Genomic DNA, 27,974 nt, shown 5'->3' with positions numbered 1-27,974 from the left:
AGATTGCTTTCTAAGAGTCTTTTTAACAATTTATGCAAACACTAGTAATGAAAGTATCTCACCTCACTCTTGTTAGCATTGTTTTTATATTGGCCAATATGTAACTGGACAAAAATGGTACTTCAGTTTTAATAACATATAGGACTGAACAATTTTTGGCTTCTGTGAACTGTTTTTTCTATTGAAAAGATTTTATTGGCGTCGATTTTTTTTTCTTTTTCTTTTTCTTTTTTACTGTGGTAAAAATAATGATCTTTTGCTACTTGTGGCAATTCTTTTTCCTCAATCTGTTGTTTCCCTTTTTATTATATTTTTTTTAATATCCAAGAGTGTTTACTGTTCATGTTACACAGTATCTGTTGATCCTTGATAATTTCTTCTATAGTGTGTAAGACCCCTTATTAGTAACTTTAAAGGTTTAATTTGGTTTTCTTTTTCCATATGTCATTTTTGGTTTTCAGTTATTTAATTTATCCTGTATGCCTCTAAATTGATTTTATAAATGGCCAACTAGTTTTCACAGTGCCACTTATTACAAATTTCTTTCCTTTCTCCTTTGTTTCTGATATATCCTTTATTAGATTTGTTTAGCATATGATTTGTTTATATTTGTTTAGCATATGATCACATCTCTTTTAGGGATTTTCCACTTCAATGATCCACCCATCTCTTTTTGTTTTACGTAATGTTGGTGGTTTTTAAAAATTATTTATCTTGTCTGCGCTGGATCTTCGTTGCTGCGTGCGGGTTCTTCAGTTGCGGCATGCAGAATCTTTTTTTTCTTTTTTTTACCTGTGGCATGTGGAATCTTTAGTTGCGGCATGCATAATCTTTAGTTGCAGCATGCAGCCTCTCAGTTGCAGCATCCGTGTGAGATCTAGTTCCCTGACCAGGGATTGAACCCAGGCCCCCTGCATTGGGAGTGCGGAGGCTTAGCTACTGGACCACCAGGGAAGTCACTCCATAATGTTTAAATTGTTGTTTTGTGAAGTGTTTTAATATCTGGTGGGGCTAGGCTTCTCCTCACCTCTCACCACCTTTTAAAAAAATACATGATCAAGTTTTGATTTCAGAATTACTACGAAAAATCCATTAGATAGCTTTTGATTCTTAACAATTTCATTTCCTGTGTTAATTTCTATAACATGTATAATTTTAAAATCAGATTATTCATTTCATTGATGCTTCAAAATGTGTTAGCATGTATTTGGGCATGATAGTTAGTACAGGGGAGGAAAAAATGTTTTCCTCGATCCTCTTAGGGTCCTTGGCTAGGTCTGACAATTAAAATGACAGAGATTAACAGGAGAAAAGTGTACAGATTTATTTAATGTTAACTTTTACGTTAACACGGGGGCCTTCATAAGGAAATGAAGACCCAAAGAAAGAGTTAAGCTTGAGTGTTTTAAGCCAGGTTTGAGGAAGAGTGGATGTTCATGGAGAAATGTCATTAGGACAAAGGCCCTGAGGTAAGGGTAGTGAACTGGAGGAGACTTAGCCAGGCCAGCATGTTGCACTCTTCTCTGTGTCCCTCCGTCTTGGGGATAAGGATGCTCCTGTCTTCTGGGTACAGGGAGGGCACCTTCCACAGGAGGGTCTTAGGACCTGCTTCAGGGGAGAAGAGCAAGGGGCAGGTCAGAGTGAGCTTCCTGCTTCTGCCATTTCCTCAAACTCCTTCAGCTGAATATATCAATATGCCAAGTCCAGGACCCCATCACCAGTCACTTATTTTCACATCTCTTCTGCCTCCGTCGGCATACCTTCTTTGCCATATATCTAACTCTGGGTATATGTATTTTTTTCTTCTCTTAATTTTTATTTGACAGAGTTTGTCTATTAGTTTTAAATACAAATGTAATATTATATTGATTACGTTAATGTAAACCCCTCCACGTTGTCTCTGCAAATGGCGAGGATGAGGACCTCCCCCTTGGCTGCATCTGGGTTCAGGACAAAGAACAGATGGTCACAACATTTTTGTCTCCTGCTGTATGAAGCCCCCCAGGCCATGAGCCAGGGACTGGTAAGGGATTCCACAGAATGGGATCCAGCGCTTTTCTGATCCTGAAGTTACTTGTCTCTTGTCGGTAAAGATGACTTACAAGTCCTGCTTGTTTATGATTATACGTTTTGGCGGCTGCTGGAGCGTTTCCTTGTTAGATGATTTTGTAAATATTTTAAAGAGAGTTTAGGAGAGGATGTTTCTGTCATTTCCATGAATTGTGCCAACTTCCCCATCTTATATTTATTCTTTTCCATTATATAAATATTTGTACAAAGTAAAAATTTGAATGAAGTGGATGCGCAGAAACAGTTCATTAAGAGCTGTGGTTCTCAAAGTCTGGTCCTTGGACAACAGCGTCAGCATCACCCTGGAATTGGGTAGAAATGTGAATCCTCTGACCCTGCCAGTTACTGAATTGGTAGCTCTGGGCATGGGGCCCAGTGATCCAGCAACCTCTGTGTCACCAGCCCTCGAATTGATTTTGATTTCGGGCCTGCTAGCTCCATAACCCCTTTGAATGAACTCCGTAAGAGTTGATCTTCATACTGAGACACAAGCAGCTGGTTTGTACTTCTTTTTCTAGAGTGTTTAATGTACTAACAATAACAACGACAACAAACTTTGGAGTTTGGAAGGATTCCTGTAGCAATCTAAACCCTTCCCATTTTCCCCCCAAATTTTGTTGTTAAGTAGATCAGTACTCTAAGTAAAATTAAGGAAAATGTCAGGACTTTAAAATTCTAGGAAATTGGGCTAAATATTCATAACACAGAGCTTCTAGCCTGGAGTTTTTTAAATCTTTCTTACAAGAAAAAATTGGAAACCATCCAAAGAATGGGATAACATGGCATACGCTTGATACCTAACACAGCAATTTCACATACTGTTTCTGTAAAACGTATCCTTTGTAACATATCATGGACTAGCCCTTTCCAGTGGAGTTGAACCACCCCTTTAAACTGACATCTTACCCATCTAGGTCTTTGTCGACCCCGGCAAGAAGTACAGCCGTCGTGACGCTACCTAGACTCACTTCAGGCCACGTGCCCTCCAGTCCGACCCCCGCCATGACGTTGGAACAGGTTCATAACTCGTGAAGCCTCTGGCCACAGTTTGAGTGCACTTCTCACTTACCCATTAATCTTAAGCTTTTTGTTCTCATCATTCTTTAAGCAGTAAAATGACCAGGAAGATAAATGCAAACGTACCCTCAGCGTTTTGTTAATAGTTGAATCTGATTTTCTTGAAAAGTTACTGTCAAATTCAAAAGGTCCTAAATCCTTTACTGCTAATCTGATTTTCATTTTATCTTACCAAAAAAAAAAAAAAGACAGGATTCAGGAGACCTCTTCCTGCCCCAGTCAAAAGGAAGTAAAAATAGAATTATAGCATTTAAGAGCTGGATGTGACTTTCTTATGGATATCATCCAACCCCACCCCCACCCCCACTTCCTAACTGATGGGAAACCGGAGGCGTGGCAGGGTGAGTGGTGTGGCTCAGAGACCAGCAGCCTCATCAGGGGCTCCTAAGCTGCCTGGCTCCTCCCGCAGAAGATAAGGAACAGTTGAGCATTTCTGTCTTACTGCTTTGGGCAAACCTTGTACATGTCGTGTTTCTGCAGTGTCTATTTTGCTAGTACTCTAGATAGTGGTCATTTCCTTCAGGGTAATTGATAGAAATTTTTTAAGTGTTCCAAAAGTTTAGATACTAGAATAGTGTTTGTTTCCTGTGACGTGGGTTTAGGAAACAGCTGTTGCAGTAGCTACTCTAAATGGACTTTGTGGAGTCTCCTTAGGAGTTGCCATGAGTTGTTGTCTAAAGGAGTTATTTATTCTGTCTATCTGCAAAACCTGCCATTATTCTAAACTACTACATTTTAGGTAAGAAGTATCCTTTATTAGTTGCATGTAGAAGCAGTAAGTACCTTTTGATAAGTGTGTGTGCGTGCATGCGTCCGTGTGTGTTGGAGGGGGCTGAAGAGGAGCTCTGTAAAGAGCCATTTAACTTTCTGTTAAAACATGTCTTGACTTTAACATGCACAGAATTTTTTTTTCCAAAGACCAGTTCTGAGGAATTAAGGAAAGGGCTCTATAATACTTTCGAATACTCATAGAAATAATGTATGGTATAAAATAATTGTAAACCTGTCTTGGAAACTAATTGTTGATGAAGGCTAGACAGAAAACTTTTAAACACTGTAGAAACATAGGGCACAGAAGTTGGTGTTTTAAGTGAATGTTTAAAACCTACAATTCTAGGACAGTATTAATTAAAGGTCTTTTTTTTTTTTTTTTTGTCCTCCCTGAAACAATTTGCATTCATTTTTTAAGGCGGGGCAGGAGGTTGGGGAGACTTTAAAAATGGTTGAGTGTGCCTTATTTTGAAAATTAATTTGAGATAGAAATAAAAGGTGACTGTTAAATGGTAAAAATACAGAGTAGGTGGGTTTTAAAAATGGAAGGAAATCTTGTATATTTTGTCACTAACAAGTCCTCCGTTCCTGTATAGAATTTTTCTAAAATTAAATATATTTTCCTATTTAAATCATAGCAATTATTGGAAATATTTAAGAGGAAGTTAAAACTTGTTTCTAACAGACACATACTCTGGGGAGAAGGAGGAGGGAAGGAAACAGATTCTGTATCACAGTTATTAAGTAGGTCTCACCAAATGCTGGTGAGGAAGGATGTGGAAGAATGAGGTCCCCCGTACACTGGTGACAGGGGCCACTCCGGAAAAGAGTTTGGCAGTTCCTTTCAAAACCAAAAAATGCACTTACCATATGACCCAGCAATTGCATTCTTGGGCATTTATCTCAAATAAATGATTTATTTTCATCCAGAAGCTGGTACACAAATGTTCATAGCAACTTTACTCACAGTATCCAAAAGTTGGAAGCGACCCAGGTGTCCTTCAGTGGGTGACTAGTCAAACTAACTGTGGTCCCTCCACACCGTGGACACAACTCAGCAACAAAAAGAAACAAATTATCAATATGAGCAACAGCTAAGATGAACCTCAAGAATATGCCAAGTGAAAAACGCCAGTCTCAGAAGGATATATATATACCATATGATTTCATTTAGGTAGCATTTGTGAAATAACATGATCACAGATTTGGACTTAGGGAGGGGTAAGAGTGGAGGAAGGGGGAGGGGATGGTTACCAGAGGGCAACCGGAGGAGCCTTGTGGTAACAGTAATGTTGAACATCCTGATTGCGGTTGTTACACAAGCCTGCGTGTGTGATGAGCCTGGAGAGAGCTCCCCCGTCCTGTACACACACACACACACACACACACACGAGTGCATGCATGACTGGGGAAATCTGAATAAGCTCTGTGGAGTGTACCGGTGTCTGTTTTTTCGGTTTTGATATTGTACCGTAACTGGATAGGATGTTAGCACTGGGGAGACTCCGGATGGGTTTGTGGGACCGCTCTGTTCATTTCTTGACGACATCCTATGAGCTTGTAACTATTTCAGAGTAAAAAGTTAAAAAAACAGCAACTTGGGCTTCCCTGGTGGCGCAGTGGTTGAGAGTCCGCCTGCCGATGCAGGGGACACGGGTTCGTGTCCCGGTCCGGGAAGGTCCCACGTGCCGCGGAGCGGCTGGGCCCGTGAGCCATGGCCGCTGAGCCTGCGCGTCCGGAGCCTGTGCTCCGCAACGGGAGAGGCCACAGCGGTGAGAGGCCCACATACCGCAAAAAAAAACAAAAAAAACAGCAACTCTTCCAGTGGTACAAAAAGAGAAAAAAAAAAGACTGACTATTCCAATTTCATATGGTTCAAGGAGAAGATAATGTACACCAGGTGCTGATGACCGTACATCAGAATGTTAGTTGTGCTCCTCCGCTTATGGTGATTTCAGAGGGATTTTCACCTTACTATTTGTGCCTTTTTTTTTTTTTTAATTTATTTTTGGCTGCATAGGGTCTTCGTTGCTGCGCACGGGTTTTCCCTAGTTGCAGCGAGCGGGGGCTATTCTTAGTTGTGGTGCACGGGCTTCTCATTGTGGTGGCTTCTCTTGTTGCGGAGCACGGGCTCTAGGCGCGCAGGCTTCAGTAGTTGTGGCACGTGGGCTCAGTAGTTGTGGCTCGCAGGCTTGAGTACAGGCTCAGTCGCTGTGGCGCACAGGCTTAGTTGCTCCACGGCATGTGGGATCTTCCTGGGCCAGGGCTCCAACCCGTGTCCCCTGCATTGGCAGGTGGATTCTTAACCACTGAGCCACCAGGGAAGTCCATGTGCTTTTTTATGATTAAAATTTTTTCCACCAATGTACATGCATTGTTCATGCATCAAAAAAAAAACCTTTTAAATAAATGGCAAATAATTAGAAGCATAAGAAAAATAATGGGTCCTATTTTTAAAATTCTGTCACAATGACAGAATTGTGTAGTAATTTAGTGATCATGTAGTTTGACAGCCTGTTGGCAGTTAAATTTTTGTCAAAAAACAGTTTAGGAAGGTACGTGTTTACCTACTTGTATTTAGAAATTTGTTTAGGAATTTACAGAGATTTCACATTTCTTCCTTGATCATATCATATGCATTTTAGTATCACAAAATTTGTATTCTCGATATAAAAACATCTAAATTGTAAATATTTAAATGATAGATTTAAAATCAATTCTTAGTCTTGCTTATTTATCTTGAATGAAAAATGTTCTCAATCTTTAATATTATATAGAGATTACCAGAATTTTTCATAACTCATATTTAATTAAATTTTATTGTTTTCTAACATTTTTGGATTAAAGATACTCTCAGTAAGTCCTTTTACGGAGAGGTTTGTCCTGGTTTTCTTCACATCATCTGTTTCTTTCTTCCCAGCAGCTCCAGGCTTTTTCAGTCATTCACACCTCACTGTCTTTTATTACTTATCAGCTCTGTTAAAAGGGCTTAGTTGTGGAATAAGTTGAAACTGTTCCTGAAATGAGCCTGATGGATTTTTTTTAATATCTCATATATACCTTTATGCCCCATTAAAACATATAGTTGAGAATTGATTATAACATCTTCACTGGTAATGGAATTTTTTTGTTTGTTTTGAGAAATTATCCAATTGAAATTGATAGTGGAGGCTAGAGTGGAAGTTGCAGTCAGATAAAACTTGAGCAATGACCTGGAGTTGAAATAAAGGAGACACAGATCTGGGTTGATAATGGAATTAAATGATTACTCCTGATAGAAAAACGACAGCATCTTTTATCTAAATTTTTGGTGTGTTTGGTTTTTCTTTTTAATCTTAAGGCTATTTGTTGAAGTTCTTTAAAATCTTTGTATTTGTCTGGCTTTCCCCGGTATAATAAATGACATCTTCGATGGGAACAGTGGGTCATTTTTCCTTATAGAAAATGTTCTATAATTTCTATTTTTCCACAGTCGTTGTCCCAAAGTCAGATGCTCTTAAAACTTCTAGATTTGAAATATTCCCTCAGTGTCCTGCCATCATTTCTCCACTCCCAAATGTAGTTGTTTCTTGGCAAAAGCTGAACCGATGATTCCAGAACAAACGGCACAATCAGAGCATCCTTGCTCAGGCACGTAGCTGAGGGTGAATCTTCTTAGCTGCTGAGCAGGACAGTTATTTTTAATAACTGCCATGTGCTTTTTTTCATCATTGTCCTGAGTGTACAGCTGGTATAGAGTTAATGTACTTAGTTCTGTGATTCTAGCTTAGAGGTCAGCCCTGAGATGTAAGGGGGGGGCTCTCAAATAAAGTGGGAAATGACAAAAGGTGCTTGGAAATGTTTCAGATAACTGGTGTGTAACATGTCTTAAAACTTAAAACAGTGCTTATTTTCCTTTAAGTCATTTTCAGTTCCCTAACCCAACCGTGTCCCCCCTTTTGTGAGGGCTGGAACATTGATTACATTTCATTCCAGTGTAAAAAACCTAAGACAAAATCTATAGAACTTATAATTCAGAAACACGAGAATTGAACTCCTGAAGCAGAAGTCTTGAGAAGAATGAAAGTTTTCAAGTTGCATAACTATATATCTCTGTATCTATAGAAAATCTTCGTTCAGTTGAAACAAGATATTCTTTAATGAAAACCCCTTTGATAATTTCTGCATTGATCTTTGTTTCTGAGCTTCCTATTTTGGAATTTTTTTTTTTAAAGAGTAATTGAACTTCGTTTGAAGTGTGTGAAGCATACTTAATCTATTCTAGGGTTGACTTATTCTAATGCACCTGGCAGTCATGAAGCATTTGATCAGATAGGTTGATGGCTGAAGTGAAATAAATGAAAAGACATCCTATTGAGTTCCCTTTCTCCCTCGTAAAAGTACATGCTCAATTCCTTGCACGTTTGTTAAGGGCATTGATAGGTGACTCAGTCTGAAGTGTCTGAGTGGGGCTGAAAGAGTTGGGGTGATTCTCAGTGTCGTGCTCATCCTGCTTCATGGTAATATTTCGTATCGTTTCCTTTTCCTAATAATAATGCTGGTATTAATATTAGCTGTCAGCTATTGGCAATGCTGTGTGCCTGGTGATTCACGTGTTAAACCTCATTTACTCCTGCCAACACCCGTATGAAATAAGTTCACTACTCTTGTACAGAGGAGGAAGTTGAGACCCAGAGAGGTTCAGTTAGTTGTAGCTGGTAATAGATATCCTTGCTTGGGTTTCTCGGGAAGCAGAGCCTGAGATTAGGATTTTCCTGCAGGTAGTTTGTGTGAGAGGTGATCCCGGGAAGCAGGGGTGAGGGGGCAAGGAGGAAACGTCGATAAAGGGATGCATTGTTGAAGTCGCTGCTGCGGTTCCACCAGGACCTCTGACAATTGTTCAGAATGGCTCCTAGAATTGTCCATCCAAAGGATGGGAGCCTGGGCATTGATACACTGGCTTCTGTCACCCATTGGGTGAGAGCTGCCTTAATTCCCCAGAACTTCTGGGCTAAGCTGACTTATAGGTTCCCTGGGATTCAGAGGATACTCTGACCACCGCCCCCCCGCCCAAAAGAATAAGAGATGCATGAATTGAATTGGGACCTTGTGGGCATACAGATGAGCTCACACAGAGCTGCCTTTCAGAAATCAGAGGTAGGCTAAAGGGAGGTGGGATGACGTGCCCGAAGCATCTAAAGGCATCAAGGGGACAGGACCAAGCCCAGACTGCTTCCAAAACCTGTGCTCTTTCCAGACCATCTCCCTGTAAACAGAGATATGAGATGGGGGGCTGCAAGTCAGGGTGACATGAAAATTCAGAGAATGCCCATAGTGATTATCATAGTGCGAGAAGACGTTGTACGTGTGATTACACGTCGTCGGGATGATTTACTTTCCCGTCTGTGTTGCTTTGCTTAATATTATCGTTCCTTGCATATATGAAGATTAGGATACAAGAAGAATATCCAGAATATTCTAAATATTGAGGCTGTAACTGACTTGGGATTAAAAATATACTCCATTATCAAGTTTTTAAGATCTACACATACAGGATCATGTTGTACCCGGGAGCTGTGACACGAGGTGTTGAGTATTTGTGGAGGGAATGACTAAGGTCGATCATGTGGGACCTCCAAGACTACTGTTCATTGTAAATTCTGGGTTTTTTTTTTTTTTTTTTGGTTAAAAATCACTTGGTAACACCATGAAGACTTTCTTATTAAGATTTTTTATTTAATTTTTAATAGATGACGTATAGCATTGTGTAAGTTTAAGGTGTACAACATGTTGACCACTGTGGAGTCGCTCACACCTCCATCATGTCACATAATTACCATTTCTTTTTTGTGGTGGGACCATTTAAGATCTAGTCTCATAGAAACTGTGAGGAATATAATACGATGTTGTTGACTGTGGGCACAGTCATACTCCTCTTCTACCTGCAAGTTTGCGCCCTTGGACCAGCATCTCCCCAGCTCCTCCACCCGCTCTCCCCCTGGTAACCACCACTCTGCTGTTTCTATTATGAGTTCAACGTTTTTAGGTTCCATGTATAAGTGAGATCATACAGTATATGTCTGTGTCTGACTTATCTCACGTAGTATAATGTCCTCAAGGCACACCTGTGTTCTCTCACAGCAGGATTTCCTTCTTTCTCATGGCTGAATAATATTCCTTTGTGTATATGTACCACATCTTCTTTATCCATTCAGATACTGACAGACACTTAAACTGTTTCCATATGTTGGCTATTGTGAACGATGCTGCAGTGAGCATGGGAGTGCAGATCTCTTTTTGATATCCTGTTTTCATTTCCTTTAGATAAATATCCAGAAGTGGAATTAATGGATCATATGTTCGTTCTATTTTTAATTTTTTGAGGAACCTTCATGCTGTTTTCCATGGTGGCTGCACCAGTTTACAGTCCCACCAACAGCACATGAGGGCTCCCTTTCCTCTACATCCTCACCAACACTTGTTATCTCTTGGCTTTTTGATGATGGCTGTTCTAACCTGTGATGGGGTTCTCTGCTCAGGGTCTCACAGCCTGGAATCAGGGGTTGACCAGGCTGCAAGGAATCTGTTTTCCAAGCTCGTTCAGGTTGTTGGTAGAGTCCTGGCTCCTTGTGGTGGTAGGACTGAGGTCTCCATTTTCAGGCTGGGCAGTCAGCCTGGGGTGGCTTTCAGCTCCTGGACACACCTTCAGTCCTTGTTAGGCCTCTCCATCTTCAAAGCCATGTCAGACCCCTTCTGTGCTCACATCTCTTCTGGAAAAGTCCAGGCCCACCCAGACGACCTCTCTCTCATAAAGTCAGCTGTGCCACAGAGAGTACCCTAATCACGAGTCCTGGGTTCCCGTGGGCTGTGCATCTGGGGGCAGAGTTCCTGGGGGCTGTCTTCGAATCCTGCCCACCGCACCCCGTGAAGAACAAAGGACTGGAGAGTTAGAAGCGGATTCAGAACCAACCCTCAGCCCGTGTCCAGGATGAAGAGTGGCTGCATCCTCTGGTCTTCCCCACGCAGCCTGGGGAAGGGGGAGCCGCCAGTGGGCCATATGGGAAGGTGAATTCAGGCTTCTTGCTGGCGGCGACGCTCAGGCTCATCGTATTACAGTTCTTCCTGGCGTGACTGACGCAGCCCTCGCCGGAATGTAAAGTTCTTATGTTTCACGTCAGTCCTGGGGTAACATGTCTATCCCAAATGTTCATACAGTATGTGGCTCAGCAAGGTTAACTGACTCAGCCAAGTGGCTGGTTCACGGACAGCAAAGCCACGACCAGGTGCTCTTCTCACAGACTCCGGTGGCCACGTGCTGGCTCTGCAACCAGCGTTTACTGAGTGCCTCCTGAGGCCGGGCTGGGTGAGGTTAAGGTGGACGGTGGTCACGGTCCTCCAGGAGCCCCGGCTCTCCACCTGTTGTGCTGCAGTCAGGGGGCCAGATGTGAGCCCGTGAGTCGGTATTTATACCCATTCCGGTCTCAGTCCTTTTCCAAACCCTGCCTGACCCCAATTATTCTGTGTCCTTAGCTGAACTCGACGCAGAGCACACCCAGAAGGTCCTGGACATGGAGCAAACCCAGCAAATGAAGCTGAGGGAGCGGCAGAAGTTCTTTGAGGAAGCCTTCCAGCAGGACATGGAGCAGTACCTCTCCACGGGCTACCTGCAGACAGCAGAGAGGCGAGGCAAGTCAGGAGCGGGCCCCGCGCTGTGTGTGGCTAGGGTGCTGCCTCCAGAGCGGGGCTGGGACAGAGGCTCAAAGGGGATGCGTCCTGCCGTCTTTGTCTTGCTGTTGCCTCTTCTTGTAGTTCTAGGCTTTTGTTGAAGATATTTAGAAAACATGGAATACATTTTTTTAAAACATTAAAAAGACAAAACAAACATTGGCCATAATTCTGTAGCACAGAATCCCTAATCCCTGTTACTGTTTTAGGGGGATTCTCTCTTGTGCCTATTTATATAGACTGTACACATATCTGGCTTTGTATCTAACTTTCCTTCATGGTGTATGGGGATCTTTCCCCTACATTATTAAAAATCCTTTGAAAGGGTATGTTTTAAAAGCGGCATCTTCATGGTCAGGACATATCCTAACAGTTTCCTAGTTGGACACTTAAGATTCTTTGCCTCTGTAAGTCGTGCTGTGATGTACATCTAGATGCATCTGATGGTTCCCAAGAACACGCTGAGGGGCACAGGAGTTGGATTCCAGGCCCCTTCACCAGCCCCTCCTTCCCAGGACCTGGTGCCTGTGGAGGAGTGGTCTGGGCGGGCAGCTGACGTTTTCTCTCTGGCCAGCGCAGGAGCAGTGGGCAGTGTGTACAGGCATCCTGGGCTTCCCCGCTTACCTGCCCTCCATCCTTCTGGAAGCCCCTGCTCCTCCCAAACCTCTGTGCTCATTCTTCCTCTTTTGCCTGGCCCTGGCCTTTGCTCTCCATACCCTGCCCCTCACGGAAGCTGCTCCCAATTTATCTGTTACCCTCCCTCTGTTCCTTCCTTCTCTATGTGCTGCCCAAGGAGAGGTTAAAGAAATCAAAGAATGAGGAAGGAAAAGAATGTAGAGAAAACAGACTAATAGGCGTGACTTAGAATGACTGACGGATGCGTTGACAGTGCTTCTTAAACTGAGGGGGATGGTACAGGTTTGTTCAGCTGCTTTATCTCCAGTCAGCTCGCCCTCTGTGTGTCCCACTGATGGAGAGTCTGTCTTCATCTGGGAAAGTCAGACTGCATGTTCCCTCAGAGTACGTTTGCTATTCAGTTTAACGTTTGGCGCTGGTTATGGAGAGAGCCATCCCTGCTCACTCCAGGGATCTGTGTCATGCTGTGGGCAGCAGCTGAGAAGGACACCACCCTAGTCTGCTTGGGCTGCTACAACAAAACAACACAGACTGGTAGCTTATACACAACAGGGCTGGAGGCTGGAAGTCTGTGGTCGAGGTGCTGGCTGATTTGGTTCCGAGAGGTCTGCAGCTGGTCCTCACTTGACAGGGAGAGCATCTCTGGTGCCTCTTCCTAGGACAGCACTAACCCCATCCTCAGAGCCCCACCCTCATGACCTCTAGAATAATCACCTCCCAAAGGCCCACCTCCAGGGCTTCACCATAGGAATTTGGGCAGGTCGGGGGGCACCCAAACATTTAGTCCATAACACACACACCCTGGCAAATCTGACCCACAGATCTGAGCACAGTGAGACGTTATGCCGAGAGGGCATGGGGAGGTGGGACAGTGAAGAAAAGAGCAGTAGAGACCCTAATGCTTGTTCACTTTAGTTCAGCAGACATTTCCTGAGCACCTGCTAAGTGCCCAGCAGAGGCAGAGAGAATATGAAAGTGCCTCTTAGGAGAGCCCGTCCTCAGGGGATGCGGACACAGCAGAGGCTGCAGCTTCAGAAGTCCCTCTTTGTTGGCTGTGAGCGCACTGAGACAGGGATGGGCTGTTACTGTCAGGTCCTTGTGGGCAAAGAGAAGGAAGGGCTCAGTCAAGACGTGTTGAACAGATAGCAATTAAGTATTAAGGAATTGAGTTTTCATGGTTTCAAGCACCTAAAAAAATGTCCTTCAAGTTTCAAAAAACTGTTGAGCTTTTTTTTTTTTCAAGGTAAAAAAGAGGGCCACACATACATTGCCAATATGTGTGGTTTTGAAAGCACTGAGGAAGAAAATTGGAGGCCTTAGGCTTTTCAGCTTCCTGCTTCACCTGGAGCAGAAAAGATGTTCACAAATAACAAACAGGCCTCTCCACACAAGGCTGTCCAGGGCCATCCCTTAGACTTCCCAGCCTGGGAGTCACACATCCCTTCCTTACAGCACATTCCTCTCCAAGGATGAACATTCTTTCATTTAGAAGAATCAATCAAAATAAGAATCTCTACAGTGAACATGGTATTTTACACTCATTCCACTAAATCAGAAATAGCAGTCTGAATTTTTCTCACTTCCCAAAGCATCATTTTTTAGTTAAGACAAAGGCATGGGAAGTTTTATCCAGAAAATGATCTAAGGGTGAAGGGACATCTGTGCCCACTGGGATTGGAGCAATGGGGACCTGGGGCCCACGCATGCCCAGCAGCTCCAAGTGCCATTAGGACGTGATGAGGTGTTTTGTAAGACCCTGACGCAGGTTTTCTCTTCCACCTGACAAGACTCCCATTTTCTCAGAAAAATATCTATTGCTTTCACTTTGTTGCTAAGCACCTGGGTATCCTGACAGTGTGTAGTTAGTTGTGACCACATCCCTCACCTTGAAGATGTCCTGTCTGTGCCTGTATGTTCCCACTGTTAGACCTTGGGTTCCTGGCATCTCTGCTGGGCTGGTAGTTGTCAAATCTTGTGTGGCCAGGGGCGCCCCCTGTGCCCTCAGACACTCTGACTCAGCCCCTGGGTGTCCCAGTGCCTGGGGAGGGCAGGAGGATGTTTGGGCTAGTGATAAACCCAGTAGGTCTGGGGTAGGGCCCAAGAATGTGCATTTCCCACAAGTTCCCAGGTGATGCCGAGGCTGCCAGTCTGGGGTCCACATCTTGAGAACCACTTCTTTAGGGCACAGAACAAGGACAGTCATAGGACAAGCATATCTAATTGTACTGGATTCTGTCACAAATACCCACACCAGTTTACAGCCCCCCAGAAGCTGTATGTGCATATGCTCTACTCACTCCACAGCTTTGTCAACACTTGGTAGTGTCAGATAGTTAAAATTTTTCACAAATTTAGATGTATGAAATGATACTTTATTTGGGCTTTAATCTGCAGTTCCTTGATTGTCCGTTTTTCTACTGGTTGGTTGTCTTCCTTTAGAGCCTTACACTCGTGGTATCGGCCTTTTCTGATGATGTCTGGTGCAGATACCTTCTCTCAATCTGTGGCTTCTCTGTTCTAGTGTGGCCTTTGCTGAATGTGTTTATTTTTAAGCTTTGCCCACTTTATTTTCTTGCTTATGGTTTGTACTTGTGTCTTGTTTAGGCAGTCCTTCCCTCCAAGTTATAAGGATACTCTGCTGTGTTTTATTCTAAAAGTTTCTATGTTTTCCATTTTATATATTTGGGCCCTAAATCCACGACCAGTTTGTTTTTGTGTGCATTGTGAGGTAAGGATCTGACTTTAATTCTTCACAGCAGTAACTGTCTATCTCAGCACCAGTGTTCTCTCCACTGCTCACGTGGTCTTCTGTCAGTTTCAGTACAACTGAGTCTTTTCTAGGCTTTCTTTTCTATTCCAGTCTTCTGTTTGTCTGGCCTTGAGCCAAACCTTACTATCTTAATTTTAATTCTTCATTAAATAGTGGTTCTCAACCAGGGGCAACTTTGTCCCCTCGGGGACCCATGGCAACGTCTGGAGAGTTCTCTTTGTTGTGATTGAGGTGGGGGGGGGGTCTGTAAGTGTCCATTTCAAAAGGCTTCTAAATTGGCTTGTTCAGATGTTTCCTGTTAATACTCAATTTTGGATTGCTTAATCATCAAAGAGGTACATTAGATCTTCATTTCCCCCATGATTATGGACTTGTTACCATTTTCCTTGTGATTCTCCTGTATTTTGCTTTATAAAAACAACCACAAAATATATAGTCACATAGAAATTCTGAATTACCTTCCTGGTGAATTGAACCATTAAAAAAATCACTAAGCGGGGGCTTCCCTAGTGGCGCAGTGGTTAAGAATCCGCCTGCCAATGCAGGGGACACGGGTTCGAGCCCTGGTCCGGGAAGATCCCACATGCCGCGGAGCAACTAAGCCCGTGCGCGACAACTACTGAGCCTGCGCTCTAGAGCCCGCAGGTCACAACTACTGAAGCCCGTGTGCCTACAACCTGTGCTCTGCAACAAGAGAAGCCACCGCAGTGAGAAGCCTGCGCACCGCAACGAAGAGCAGCCCCCACTCGCTGCAACTAGAGAAAGCCTGCGCATGGCAGCGAAGACCCGATGCAGCCAAAAATAAATAAAATTACTTAATTTAAAAAAAAAGGAACAAACTACTGATACATGCTGTAGTGTGGATAAACCTCCAAAAAAAAAAAAAACCACTAAGTGCTGTATTTTACCCCAATAATGCTTTTGTTTCCCCTTCAAGTCTATTTTTTTGGATATTTATATAGCCATGTCAGCTTTCTTCAAGTTAATTAGTTGTTTGCCCACTTCCCATTTTTCCTTAAATTTTTTTTAATGTTCCTGTTCTTATATTTTAGGAATGTCTCTTACAAACAGAATAACTAGATTTTATCACTTACAGGAAATATTTTCAGGAAAATAGAAAGCACCAAATCAGATGATAGCAATGAAGCCAGGCAGTCAGTGACCACAGCAAACGTAAAGGAACCAAATTTGACACGTAACATTATAAAACTGGCTTCGTTACCACCTTATTTGGTGCTATTTTCCTGCAAGTGTTCCCTATGCTTTTGGTCCGATTATTTTTCTCCCCTCTTTAAGAGAATGGCACAGACAGAAAAAACGGGAGACTCTGCTCCTTTCAAAACTGAAGTCAAGGCCAGGCTGAAACACCACGAAGGACTCCACAGTCACAAAGAAAACCCGCGTTTTCCCCACCTTCTCCCCGACAGGAGAGCAGCCCCCAGAGGCACGACCTTGACCCCTGTGCACTCATGTCCCCCTGACGGGTCAGCCTTGCAGGAGCCCCAGGGCAACACCGCCCCGGTGTCCCCTGTGAAGTGGCCGTGATTCCTGCGTGGCTCAGGGCGACAGTGATGGCACATGTCACCCGGCTCCTCTGCCTTGGATGTTGCCACCTTGAGTGCGATGTTGTCTCAACTGCAACAAGCTTTACTTGCTGTAGTGCTAAGCCTTCATGATTTCTTGTGCCCAGAGTCGATCAGATTCCCACCTTCCTGCCAGACACAAAAGGGATCTGACTCTCGTCAAGCCGCCTCTCCTGTCATTATCGTCAATTCTTTCCAATTCAGCTGGAGTAAATTCCCCGAATTTGATACCATTATGATTATTTTACTCAGAGTTTTATATATACCCACAGACTTACATGTCTCTTCCGTGCACTTCCGCCTCCCTCCCGGGACCCATGCCCTCTTCCCTCCTCCTGTGGTCCGACCTTTGCTGAGAGCAGGCGTAGGGGGGACTTGTATCTCACACTTGATCTTAAGAGATATTTACTTCACCTCTTTGAATTTATTATTCCACTGTCTTCTGACTCCTGTTGTTGAGCTGTAGGTCTAATTATTTCCTTATCTTTCCTAATCTGCTCTTTCTCTTTGATGCTCATCATTTCGCTGCAGTGGATTAGGTGAGGATTTCTTTCATCTGTCTTGCTTGAATATATTTTGTTCCTAAATCCTGCATGTCTGATCCTTCAGCAAATCTGGAAGATAATCAGCCTCTGCGAATACCGCTGGTCCCTACAGTCTCCATTCTCATTCTGGAACTGTCAATACGTAAACTTTTGCATTTTCCATTTCTCTTAAGCCCTTTCATACTTCCCACTTATTTCGTTCACTAATTTTCTATTTGGCTCTCACCTCTTTAACTTGTGCCCGAAGTTCTAAATTTCAGTGATTTTTCCTATTTGGAAGTTATTTGGCTTTTTTTCAAATGCCTGATCTGATTTTTGACACCTTGTTCATTGTTTGATTCAATCTTTTCTTTCTTTAAAATATTTAAAGCCACTTTGAATTCTCGGGAAAAGATGCTAATAGTCTTTGTTTCTGCTGGCCCTCACTCATAGTGACATGTGTACTGTAAATTCCGGATTGGATTGGATTTTGTGTTGAGTTTATATTCCTTTGAGACCCTGGGTTAAGGATGTGTCCACATTCAGAAATTTCTATTTGCTTGTGACAGGCAGCGTCATGCCTGGGATGATTTAAGTTACCTGGCTTGTAGTTTCTGGACCACAGAGGCAGTTTAAATATGAATGCCAGACCCTAGAGGCACCCCTCACTGTGCCCAGGCTCAGACTTCTAGTCCTATAGTGTCTTTCTGCTGGTGGGCTGATTTTTTTTTTTTAACATCTTTATTGGAGTATAATTGCTTTACAATGGTGTTAGTTTCTGCTTTGTAACAAAATGAATCAGTTATACATATGTTCCCATATGTCTTCCCTCTTGCGCCTCCCTCCCTCCCATCCTCCCTATCCCACCCGTCTAGGTGGTCACAAAGCACCGAGCTGATCTCCCGGTGCTATGCGGCTGCTTCCCACTAGCTATCTACCTTACGTTTGGTAGTGTATATATGTCCATGTCTCTCTCTCACTTTGTCACAGCTCACCCTTCCCCCTCCCCATATCCTCAAGTCCATTCTCTAGTAGGTCTGTGTCTTTATTCCTGTCTTACCCCTAGGTTCTTCATAACATTTTTTTCCCTTAAATTCCATATATATGTGTTAGCATACGGTATTTGTCTTTCTCTTTCTGACTTACTTCACTCTGTATGACAGACTCTAGGTCCATCCACCTCATTACAAATAGCTCAATTTCGTTTCCTTTTATGGCTGAGTAATATTCCATTGTGTATATGTGCCACATCTTCTTTATCCATTCATCTGATGACGGGCACTTAGGTTGTTTCCATCTCCGGGCTACTGTAAATAGAGCTGCAGTAAACATGGTGGTACATGACTCTTTTTGAATTATGGTTTTCTCAGGGTATGTGCCCAGTAGTGGGATTGCTGGGTCGTATGGTAGCTGTTTGTAGTTTTTTAAGGACCCTCCATACTGTTCTCCACAGTGGGCTGATTGTCTTTCTAGTCTGTGCTTTCACCACAGGGAGCTCTTGGTTGCAACTCACCGGCTTGCAGATGCTCAAACTTTGCTGTTAAGATGAAGACTAGAGAAATGTCACAAGGGCAGAGAAGACTTCAAATGGAATTGTAGTAAAGCTGGGGGCAACCACAGCCAGAGGTGTCTGGCAGGAATGTCAGCCTCTCTGAGTCAGCGCCCACCTCCGAAGCCAAGAATTGTCTGGTGCAGAAAGGGTTACCTTCAGCACCTGCAAGCAAGAGGGCTGGGGGTGAAAAGGAAAACTGCTGTGGCAGGTGTAAGAGGTAATAGTAACCAAGGTTAAGCTAGGATGGATTTAAAGTACCAAACTGGGACATGTCAATACTACACTGCTCCAAAGTCTATTTTAAAAGTCTGGAGTAGCGGGAGATATTTTACACCTAGAAAACACAATGTGCTTTTAGCCTAACACAGTGGAAGCTCACCTTTTAAAGTGTTATTAAATGACAGATGGTCTAACCTCTTCCTGTGCTGGTCTCCCCAGAGCCCATGGGCAGCATGTCATCCATGGAAGTGAATGTGGACCTGCTGGAGCAAATGGACCTGGTGGACATCTCTGACCAGGAGGCCCTGGACGTCTTCCTGAACTCCGGTGGCGAGGGGAGCACTGTGCTGTCCCCTGTCCCAGGTAGGGGTGACAAGTCTGCACACACTGAGTCACACCTAGTTCCATGACTTCCCTGCACGTGGAGAACCGATACAGGGCGGTTCGGTTGCACAAGGCGTGCACAGATCTTCTTGTCCCACTAACCCATTCCACGCACAGTCTGGCCTCACAGAAGTGGACAAATGAAACACTGGCTGTTGTGGTTGTGAATTTTTCAACGACTCTCAGGGCTTTACCCAGACACCTTCAGTGAACAGGGAGCTTTCTTAAATTGTGTGTTCTTTCTCCTCTGGCTCGCAAGTTAATTTGAGTGTGGTTTTTGTGGCTAAGCACTAGAATTTGGGGGAGGTGGGGAGCTCTCCTGTGTGGCTTCCCCTCCCCCATTCGGCAGGTATTTGATCTCTGCTGTGGGCAAGGCCAAGGTTTGTGTTCAGCACTCGGCTTGTATTTTAAAAATTAGTCGCAACCCTGTGGGCACGTTACCTCCATTTAATGCCTTCCCGAAATTCCATGTTCATTCGATGTGTACTTACTGAGGCTTTGGCCCTATACCTGGACTCAATTTATTTTAAATTTCGGACCATTCCTTCTGGGTGGGTGGTCTTCGCAGACGCCATTACAGAGAACGCGTTTAAGTTTCTGCCACGTACAAAAGAGGGAAAGGCCAGCTCTTCAGCAGCACCTGCCCCTTCGCTGGTGGCCCCACTCCATGGGCTACCATCCTCACAATTGAGGCCCGGGGCTTCCTGTCCACGTGTGTCTCTAAGGTCTCCACAAAGCAGCTCCATCCGTCGTCTCCCCTTCCCGGGAACTGCGTGAGTAGTGCCGTCCCGGGGAGGGAGGCCCTTGTCCCGCCGAGAAGGCTGGCCCCTTCCCAGGGTCAGGAAGAGACTCCATCACCTGCGTATGGTTTTGATTCCTTTAAGAGGATCCACAAGGGTTTTCTCCTAACGTCCATTTCTTTGAGTTATTTCAAAGGATATAAAGAGGTAAATCTAGATTATCAAGGTTACCAGGAATGTTCCTCAAAGAAATGCAGTGTTCACGGTTTGGCCTTGAGCACAGTGCTTTATTGGATGCTGGAAAGGGTTCGGGATCTTTCCATGTGTCACAGGTGGCAGAAGGGTCAGCTCGGGCCCTGGGCTGCCTCGGGCGTCACCTAGCTCAGCATTTTCTGGGGGCAGTTCCTGCACTGCCATGGGGCCTGGTTCTGCAGCCTGCATGTCACAGGAACAGAGAACTCCCACCCGCTTTATATTCTATGCAAGTTCAAATGACCATCTTCAGGGGCAGTTCTCAGATGCAGCACTTTTAGGAGAGGCTCGCCTCTGCTTTATTTTGCAGGGCCTGAAGCGAGCCCTGGTCAGGACGAAGTTACTCTTCAGGTTCCAAATGCCTCCCGAGCCACCCGGCTGTGGTCATCTGCACCCTGCACTGACCCAACTGCCCAGGACCCCAGCGAAGTGGGGGAGTCCCCCGTGGTCCAGTCTGACGAGGAGGGAGTCGAGGTGGACACCGCCCTTGCCACCTTACACACCGACGACAGTGACTCCTAAACCCGGGTGTCCGCGCTCTGGCCACCTTCAGAGGATGACACAGCTGTGCCCAGAGGCCCGCAGGGAAGGCAGGTGGATTTAGGGAGGCTCTCGATTTTTACACAGTTGCCAATGATGTGTGAGAAACTGACTGAAACAACAGCTACAATTAAGTTTGAGGACCGCAAACACAGCCAGTTTGTACAGAAGGGCTGCTAAACACACGCGTTCTGCGGGCCTCACCGTGCGGGCTAGGCAGGAAAGTCGGTGTCCACGTCGGCTCGGCACTGAACGGCGAAGCCCTTTACAGGCAGGAAGCTGTGCTTCCTCTCGGCTCTAACCAAGTTTGGGTTTTCATCTGATCATTACAAAAATTACGAAGTCCAACAAGCACGGCCTACCTTAATAGAGCACACACCCGGGCCCAGAGGAAGAGAGAGAAACCGAAGCCAAGCCCACAGGCCATCGCTCCTGGCGGGACCCCGCTCCCCCAGGGACGTGTTTTCCCCTCTCCCTGCTCGCTCACAGCCCACAAACGAGGGGCAGGCTGGCGCGAGGAGGGGCGGCTGCGGCCCTGCACCCTCGTGGCCACGCTGCCCGCTGGTGTCCAGGGGCCCCACAGAAAATGAGAGGCAAACAGCAGCCGTTTGGTTTTTGTTCAGAGGCCGTCCAGGTAACTACCAGCAGAGGGAAAGTGAGATTAAGATTCAGTGTTCACTCCACTCCCTGGCCAGTGGGACAGACCCCCTCAGCCCGTTTATCAGAAAACACCTCATTTCATTCACTCTCTTCCACAAGACAAACAAGTGTCCAAAAAACTTTGTTTTTATTATTAAACCTTGTAGTACAAACCTGAAAAGTAAACAAAAAACTGGCAATAAACAACATGAAGTCTTCCCTCCCGGGGGAGGGGTGCAGAGCAGCGCTAATAAATTAAACGTCAGACCGTAAGCCGTAGGCAGAAGTTCACTGTCCAAAAAGAGGGCAAGAACACACAGCAAGGCCATGAAAACCGGACAAGCACATTGGAAAACACGACTCTGCTCATGTCATTGTTAAATATTCCAACACAGTTCAGTCTTCTGCCAACGACAACCGACAAAGTGTCACAGGACGCTCCTGACAAGACAGCCCCACCGGCGAGCTCAGTGCAACACGGGCAGCTGCGGGATTGGTGAATCCAATTATGAAACAAAGAACAGCTTGTGAAAACAGTTTCCCTTTTTTATTCCACACATACTGTACACACAACCGGAGAAGGGCAACAGCTACTCCATTATTATTTTTGTTGTTGTTGTTCAGTGACGTAAGCAGCACTTATAAACGTTACAAGAAAAACCCTGTAAGCATCCAATCCACCGATGAAGAAACTGAAGTGTAAGGCTTTTCTTCATCTCGTCTTCTCACCCCTCCCCTCCCCCACCCAGAAAAAGGCTCAAGTATTTAAAACAATTTACAGGCGTATGTACAAAAGGGACGGGATTTTTTTTTTTCTTTTTGTTACAACATGAAGAGAAAAAATAGACCAGATGAGCGCAGATACATTTTCACATTCAAAAAGAACGGCAGACCTCCTAGTGGCTCTAGATGTGATCGCCAACAGAACGAGTTTAAAAAGAAAGATTAATGCTGACCTGTGAAGGTGTAAAACAACAAGCTGTGAGATGAAGACGGAATGTTAGAAAGATTGCACATCCATGACAAAGAAGCACTTAACGGCTTCAATCACTTTTTTCCTTTTTTTTTTTTTTAAGGATGCTATTGAAGGGTTTTTTGATAAAGTAGCCAACAGCACCAAAAAATAACAGAATGGATTTCCTAATGAAATCAGGCACGGGTTTCCCTCACGTGACCCCCTCCAAGGCAGGCAGTCTTTTTCTTCTCCTTTTTTTCCTTAAGCAGATGCATAGTGATGTGCTGGTAAAGAGAACCTAGTCACTCCGACCTCCTCATTTTGCCTATGGTTAGGAAACAACGTCCACCTTCAGCTGCCATAACCACCCAAAGAAACAAAATGGGGATTCTCCGGTTTTAACAATTACAAACTCGTCCTGCGCATGACAGAAGAAAAGACAGCCAAAGTAAAGCCATTTCTTTCAAGTTGTGTGTGTGTGTGTGTGTGTGTGTGTGTCTCCTATCCCTTTTCCTCTCTAGAAAAAAATCTGCTCACATTACTGATGGTTTTAAAATTTGTTCTCCAAACTTTACCCTCTTCAAAACTGGGTTAAAAAAGCCTTTTTTTCCCCCAACAATTACAAAAAAAACAAAAACAAAAACAAAAAAAAAACAAAAATCAAACAAAAAAGGCTTTTGTCAGCCACAAGGGGCGATACAAATTAATAACAGCCCCTCAAGGGTTTTAAAACAGTGAATATACGGCAGTTTCAAAAATCTGACTGCAGTATCTAGGTATCCTAAGTACAAAAAAAGTTCAACAGTTTAATGCTAAAACAAAATTAGTTCTCTAAAACCAGAAGAAAATCTTCTTCAGAGCTAGTGCAAAGACAGCTTGTATCCTACAGCCAGTACTCCAAACTAGAATATAATAATTACAGAAAAATATCTATCCCCGGCCCACGGTGCTGGCGTCTTCACGAGGAGGAGGCTGCGGCGAGCCGGGAGGGCGGCACGTCCACCGTCGCTCTCTTGCGGGGCCCTCTTTTTGGTGTGGGTTTACCGAGACAGTTCTCAATGCTGCCGTTTTTACCAGATACCTTGCCACAGATCTGATTGACCAGGCTGATAATTTGTTCCTGTTTCGGGTTGAAAGGAAGACACAGGATTAGCCAACGGAAGAGCGTCGCCAGGACCCCCCAGGGAGTCACCTTCATCAAACCACGTCAGAGCGGCACCGAGGGGGTGGGGTGGGGAGGGCTGGGTGGCCTTGGAAATCTGCCCCGAGGTTCCCGGGTGCGGCGGCCTGGGAGCTGGTTAGGACAACAACTTCCCGAGACCGAGGTCCCCTGGCCAGGCACCTAAACGAAACACTCCTTCTCGGGGAGAAACCTGCCTTTTCTCATCTGGAAGCCAAGGAAACGGTACGCCAGGTCCTTTCCTGATGGGCAGCTTCCTAACCCCACTTCCCCCTCCAGGGAGCCCAGGAGCGCCCCCTGGTGGCTGTAAAGTCCAAACGTTCACGAGCTGAAAGCCCTGAAATACCTGCAGCCCCGAAACCAGAGTAAGTGTGGGGCTGTTTCCTTAGAGCTGCTTTCCCATCTGGTCTGTACCTTCACCCGTGTCCACGAGGTCCCTCGCCGCCGAGACAACACAGCAGCAGGCTTCCTGCTGCCGCCACCTGGGCACCTCCTCGGGGCTGAGAGGCCGCCCGGGGCCCCAGCAGGAAGGGGAGGGCTGGGAAGTGAGGGGCAGACTCAGGCTTGAGGGCCCAGGGCCCCTCACACCTGGCTCCCTGCACGGTGACAAATGCCTGGGGGCTGCTTGTTGCTCTCTCTGGCTACTCTGGAGCCTACTTAACCTGCTCTTGCAGATGGATACAAACACGTGTCTGTAAACGTTTCTCGTTCCCTCCTCAGCGAAGGGGAGAGAACAAACGCAACAAGAGAACCATCTATCTGTTGGCGTCAAAAATACATGTGTAATTTTAACACAACTCGCAACCATCCAGTTTTAAAAGAAACCACGTGGAGGAGTATTAAAATGGCCCATGTTCTGACATACACTGCAGAGCACCTGCTGGAGCCAGGGACGGACAGACCAGGAGGACACGGGGACAGGAGGCCACTCCTTCACTCAAGCCTGAGGGTCAGCCTAGTCCGGGCCCAGGCCTGCTCCCAGGCACTGCAGACATCGTTGGGCCACTTAAAGCACTTAGGATACCCATGCTAATGAAGAACAAACAGATGAGCTTCAGTAAAGCCCAGTTACCTGCAGCTAAAGCCACCTGGGCAGCAGGGGGTCCGAGGAGGCAGCCGCCCGCCCGCCTGCACCTGTGGGACCGAACAGCTGGATAGAGGGGTCTGACTGCCGGGCACCAGGGCTCAGACCAGAGCTGTGCTCTCAAAAGCCATTTCTGAGATCCAACCCAGAGCTGAAAATTCCCCAATTAAAAAAGGAAAAAAAAAAAAAAAAAAAATACAGTTCAACTCAACAGGGAACTGACTTGTGATTTTCATTTACTAAAACAGGCCACTGGCAAAGTAGGAGGCTGACAAAACCTTTTCCCTATGCGTGAGAACCAATGATTAAGCTTCAGACCGACAGACCCTACTACATATGTGATTCTTTTCCAGGATTTTGGTCACATCAAGACACCTAGCTCCAAGATGGGCTGGAGGTGGAAACTAACCCACGTTTTGTCGAGCTTCAGAATCATCTCGAGAAGCCCCAGCGCCGCCGGCTGTACCCTGCGAGTTGCCAGAGATGCTCTGACTCAGACACGAGGGTTTATTTTTAACCGTGTTCTGACATTTGCTGTTCAAGTGAAGAAGCAGGGAGGGGAAAGTGGTTATTGCCTTCGCTGAACATGCTCTTTAAAAACAAAGAAGATGCAAAGAGATCTATTTTCAGCTTTCCAATCTTACAATTTAGCCAAAGGCTTCTGATCAAGTCTGACCACAGCCTGAGACCCCACGGGTGCCCCCATCGCCTCCCGGGGCACCCGGCCCGGCCCTGCCCGGGGCTGCCATGTGTGATGGCCGGATGAGGCCGCCTTACGTGGGACTGTCGGCCCCAGGTTTCGGGGGCAGTGGGGATGGGAGAGCCGGCAGGTTCCACCCTCAGAGAGGGGCTCACGGCCAGACACCACAGGGAGGAGGACGCTTCTCTGGAAGAGGGCGGGCCAAGAGGGGCAACGGGGTCCCCAGAGCAGTCTCCCAAGGTGACCCCCCCCCCAAAAAAAGGGCCACGTGTCTCCGGAGCTGCGAGCTCGTACCCGGAAACGCAATCGCAGAGCAGCCTGGAAGCACGTAAAACACACGTGACGAGACGAGAAAGGCTGCTCTGGAAGCGGAGCCCTCAGTGCTCCGTGCCGGCTGAAGAAGCGCCCTCCCCATGGGGGCACCTAACGGGCAGTGGAGACCAGCCAACACAGAAAGCACCTCATACGGACCTGCCTCTGGGGACGGCTGCGGTTTTCAGAGAGGGTGGAACTGGGATTTATTCAGAAGTTGAAGCCTTCAGGAGCAAACAGTGAAAGGCTCCGTGTCTGTCTGCCGAGGCCCCGGGGTAAGGACAAGGGCGCGGGCGCTCCCAGGGCCGCCCCCTCGGGCGCTGCCCATAGCTCAGCAAGTGGCCGCAGGCTCTGAAGTTCACCACGCGCAGACCCACAGCAGAACCGCTGGGAGCTGCGGGGGAGGGACGCCGACACGGGCAGACAGGCACGGCGATCAGCACTTTGTGTCCCAGAGGCCCTGGCCCCGCGGGGCCGGGGCCAGGAAGGCTCCTCAGGCCAAGTCCCGGGCTGCTCTGAGGACACAGAGACCAGATGGACGCAGCCGCAAGGCCCCCGAAGCGGCCCTCGGCCTGGAGGGAAGGGGAGCCCTGGCTTGGCCCTGCCGATTTCGGTCTCAGTCTGTTCTGGGCCCCGACTGCAGATGAAGGCACAGTCCCCTCCAGACAGTGGGGCAGCCACGCCCTGAAACCGAACTCCTTATGAACCGAGGCACCGAGGCCAGGAGGGAAAGCAGAGCTGAGCGCGCTGCGGACGGGCTCGCTGGGGCACGACAAAGCGCGGACAAGGACAAAAGTCCCTGCAGCCTCAGCTCCTGGTTTCTCCAGGCCAGTGGAACGCGAGCCGGACCTGCCCACTCCCCCACCTTGGCGCAAGGAGCTACCTTCCCACCACGTCAGGCACCGTCCGGCCAGAAGGCACCTGGAACCAGGCCGGCTGCACGCGGTCACGACGAGCTGTGACATGGACCACGCGGGCAGGGGACCGCTGCCACCCCGCGAGGCACTGACCTCGTCGTAGCGGTACATGAGCTTCAGGCCGCGGCAGGACTTCTGCTTCTCCACGTGGCGCAGGGCACACTCCAGGCAGAAGACCACATTCTCGTTCTCCTGCACGACCTGCGGGACGAGAGGCACCCGAGGCTGAGGGGACTCGGGGGTGGGGGACAGGGAGGTGTCCCGGGAGCAGAGTGTGGGAGGCCACCGCCCAGGCCAGGGGCGTCTGTGACCCAGAGACGTGGGATACTGACGAGAACACCCACAAGTCACCGGGATCGTCAACCGGGAAACAAGTAAGTGACCATCTCTGAGCTGCACCCAAAGGCCTCAAGGGCCCTCTTGGCTGCTGTGCACTTTCCCGCCAGAGGGTCTGAGCGCGGCGGGCTGGTGGACAGGGGCTGAGGGTTCTGAGGGCTCCTGAGACTTCTGGTTCAAAAACTACGCTGGTACAGGAGGTGCCAGAATGGTCACACCCTGGACGCTTTGGCGACAGCGCGCGTTTCTCCTGCTCTTGGGCGGCTCGGTTGGTCCAGCTGGCTCACACCACGTCGGGAGGCAGCACCTCTGTCCACACTCCAGCCAGCACAGTTCCTGATCCTTGCCACGCAAGCCTGAATCTCCAGTGCCCTGAGGATGCACTGGCACCAGGGATGGGCCGAGGCCCCGCAGATGCTCAGAGCTGTGTGTGTGTGTGTGTGTGGGCAGGGGGGCATCCCTCACCCCAACCCTGACTCCCGGTCCTGGTCTCACTCAGTGTAAACAATGCAAAAATGATGCCTTGACACACCAGATGCAAAGAATCACAGGTCTTTTCATAAGGATTCAACAGGAAGAACTAGGTTTCTTATCTTCATTGTTGCTAAGCAAAGACAAGAAAACAAGCTGGGGACTTCCCTGGTGGCACAGTGGTTGGGAATCTGCCTGGCAATGCAGGGGACACGGGTTCAAGCCCTGGTCCGGGAAGATGCCACATGCTGCAGAGCAACTAAGCCCGTGCGCCACAACTACTGAGCCCGTGCACCTAGAGCCCGTGAGCCACAACTACTGAGCCCACACACCACAACTGCTGAGCCCGTGTACCACAACTACTGAAGCCCACGCACCACAACTACTGAAGCCTGCGCGCCTAGAGCCCGTGCTCCGCAACGAGAGGCCTGCGCACCGCAACGAAGAGGAGTCCCCGCTCACCGCAACTAGAGAAAGCCCAAGCGCAGCAACAGAGACCCGATGCAGCCAAAAATAAATAAATAAATAAAAGTAAATAAATTTATAAAAAAAGAAACA

At 46.7% G+C, this 27,974-nt stretch overlaps 2 protein-coding genes across 8 annotated transcripts in view; one reads left to right on the top strand and one right to left on the bottom strand.

Annotated features, from left to right (window-relative positions):
* DTNBP1 (dystrobrevin binding protein 1) overlaps positions 1 to 24,876 on the top strand; it is a 180,056-nt gene extending 155,180 nt beyond the window's left edge. The window contains exons 9-11 of one of the 3 annotated variants that reach the window (XM_029242951.1): positions 11,428 to 11,583; positions 19,126 to 19,269; positions 20,593 to 24,876. In XM_029242951.1, coding sequence (XP_029098784.1) covers positions 11,428 to 11,583; positions 19,126 to 19,269; positions 20,593 to 20,804 — 512 coding nt within the window. In that variant the 3' untranslated portion in view covers positions 20,805 to 24,876. The remainder of the gene's footprint in view (positions 1 to 11,427; positions 11,584 to 19,125; positions 19,270 to 20,592) is intronic. The other 2 variants (XM_029242950.1, XM_029242952.1) reach the window with 2 other exon arrangements.
* Positions 21,573 to 27,974, bottom strand: part of JARID2 (jumonji and AT-rich interaction domain containing 2) — a 244,114-nt gene continuing 237,712 nt past the window's right edge. For 4 of the 5 annotated variants that reach the window (XM_029242945.1, XM_029242947.1, XM_029242948.1 and 1 more), the window contains one exon: positions 22,521 to 26,810. In XM_029242945.1, the coding sequence (XP_029098778.1) occupies positions 25,899 to 26,810 (912 nt within the window). In that variant the 3' untranslated portion in view covers positions 22,521 to 25,898. Of the gene's footprint in view, positions 26,811 to 27,974 lie in introns of all 5 variants that reach the window. The other variant, XM_029242949.1, reaches the window with a different exon arrangement.

Source organism: Monodon monoceros, unplaced genomic scaffold (assembly GCF_005190385.1).
Source record: "Monodon monoceros isolate NGI ecotype Baffin Bay Population unplaced genomic scaffold, NGI_Narwhal_1 Super_Scaffold_3, whole genome shotgun sequence".
In the NCBI taxonomy this organism is placed as follows: Eukaryota; Metazoa; Chordata; class Mammalia; order Artiodactyla; family Monodontidae; genus Monodon; species Monodon monoceros.
This window is presented reverse-complemented; position numbering and strand designations above follow the sequence as displayed.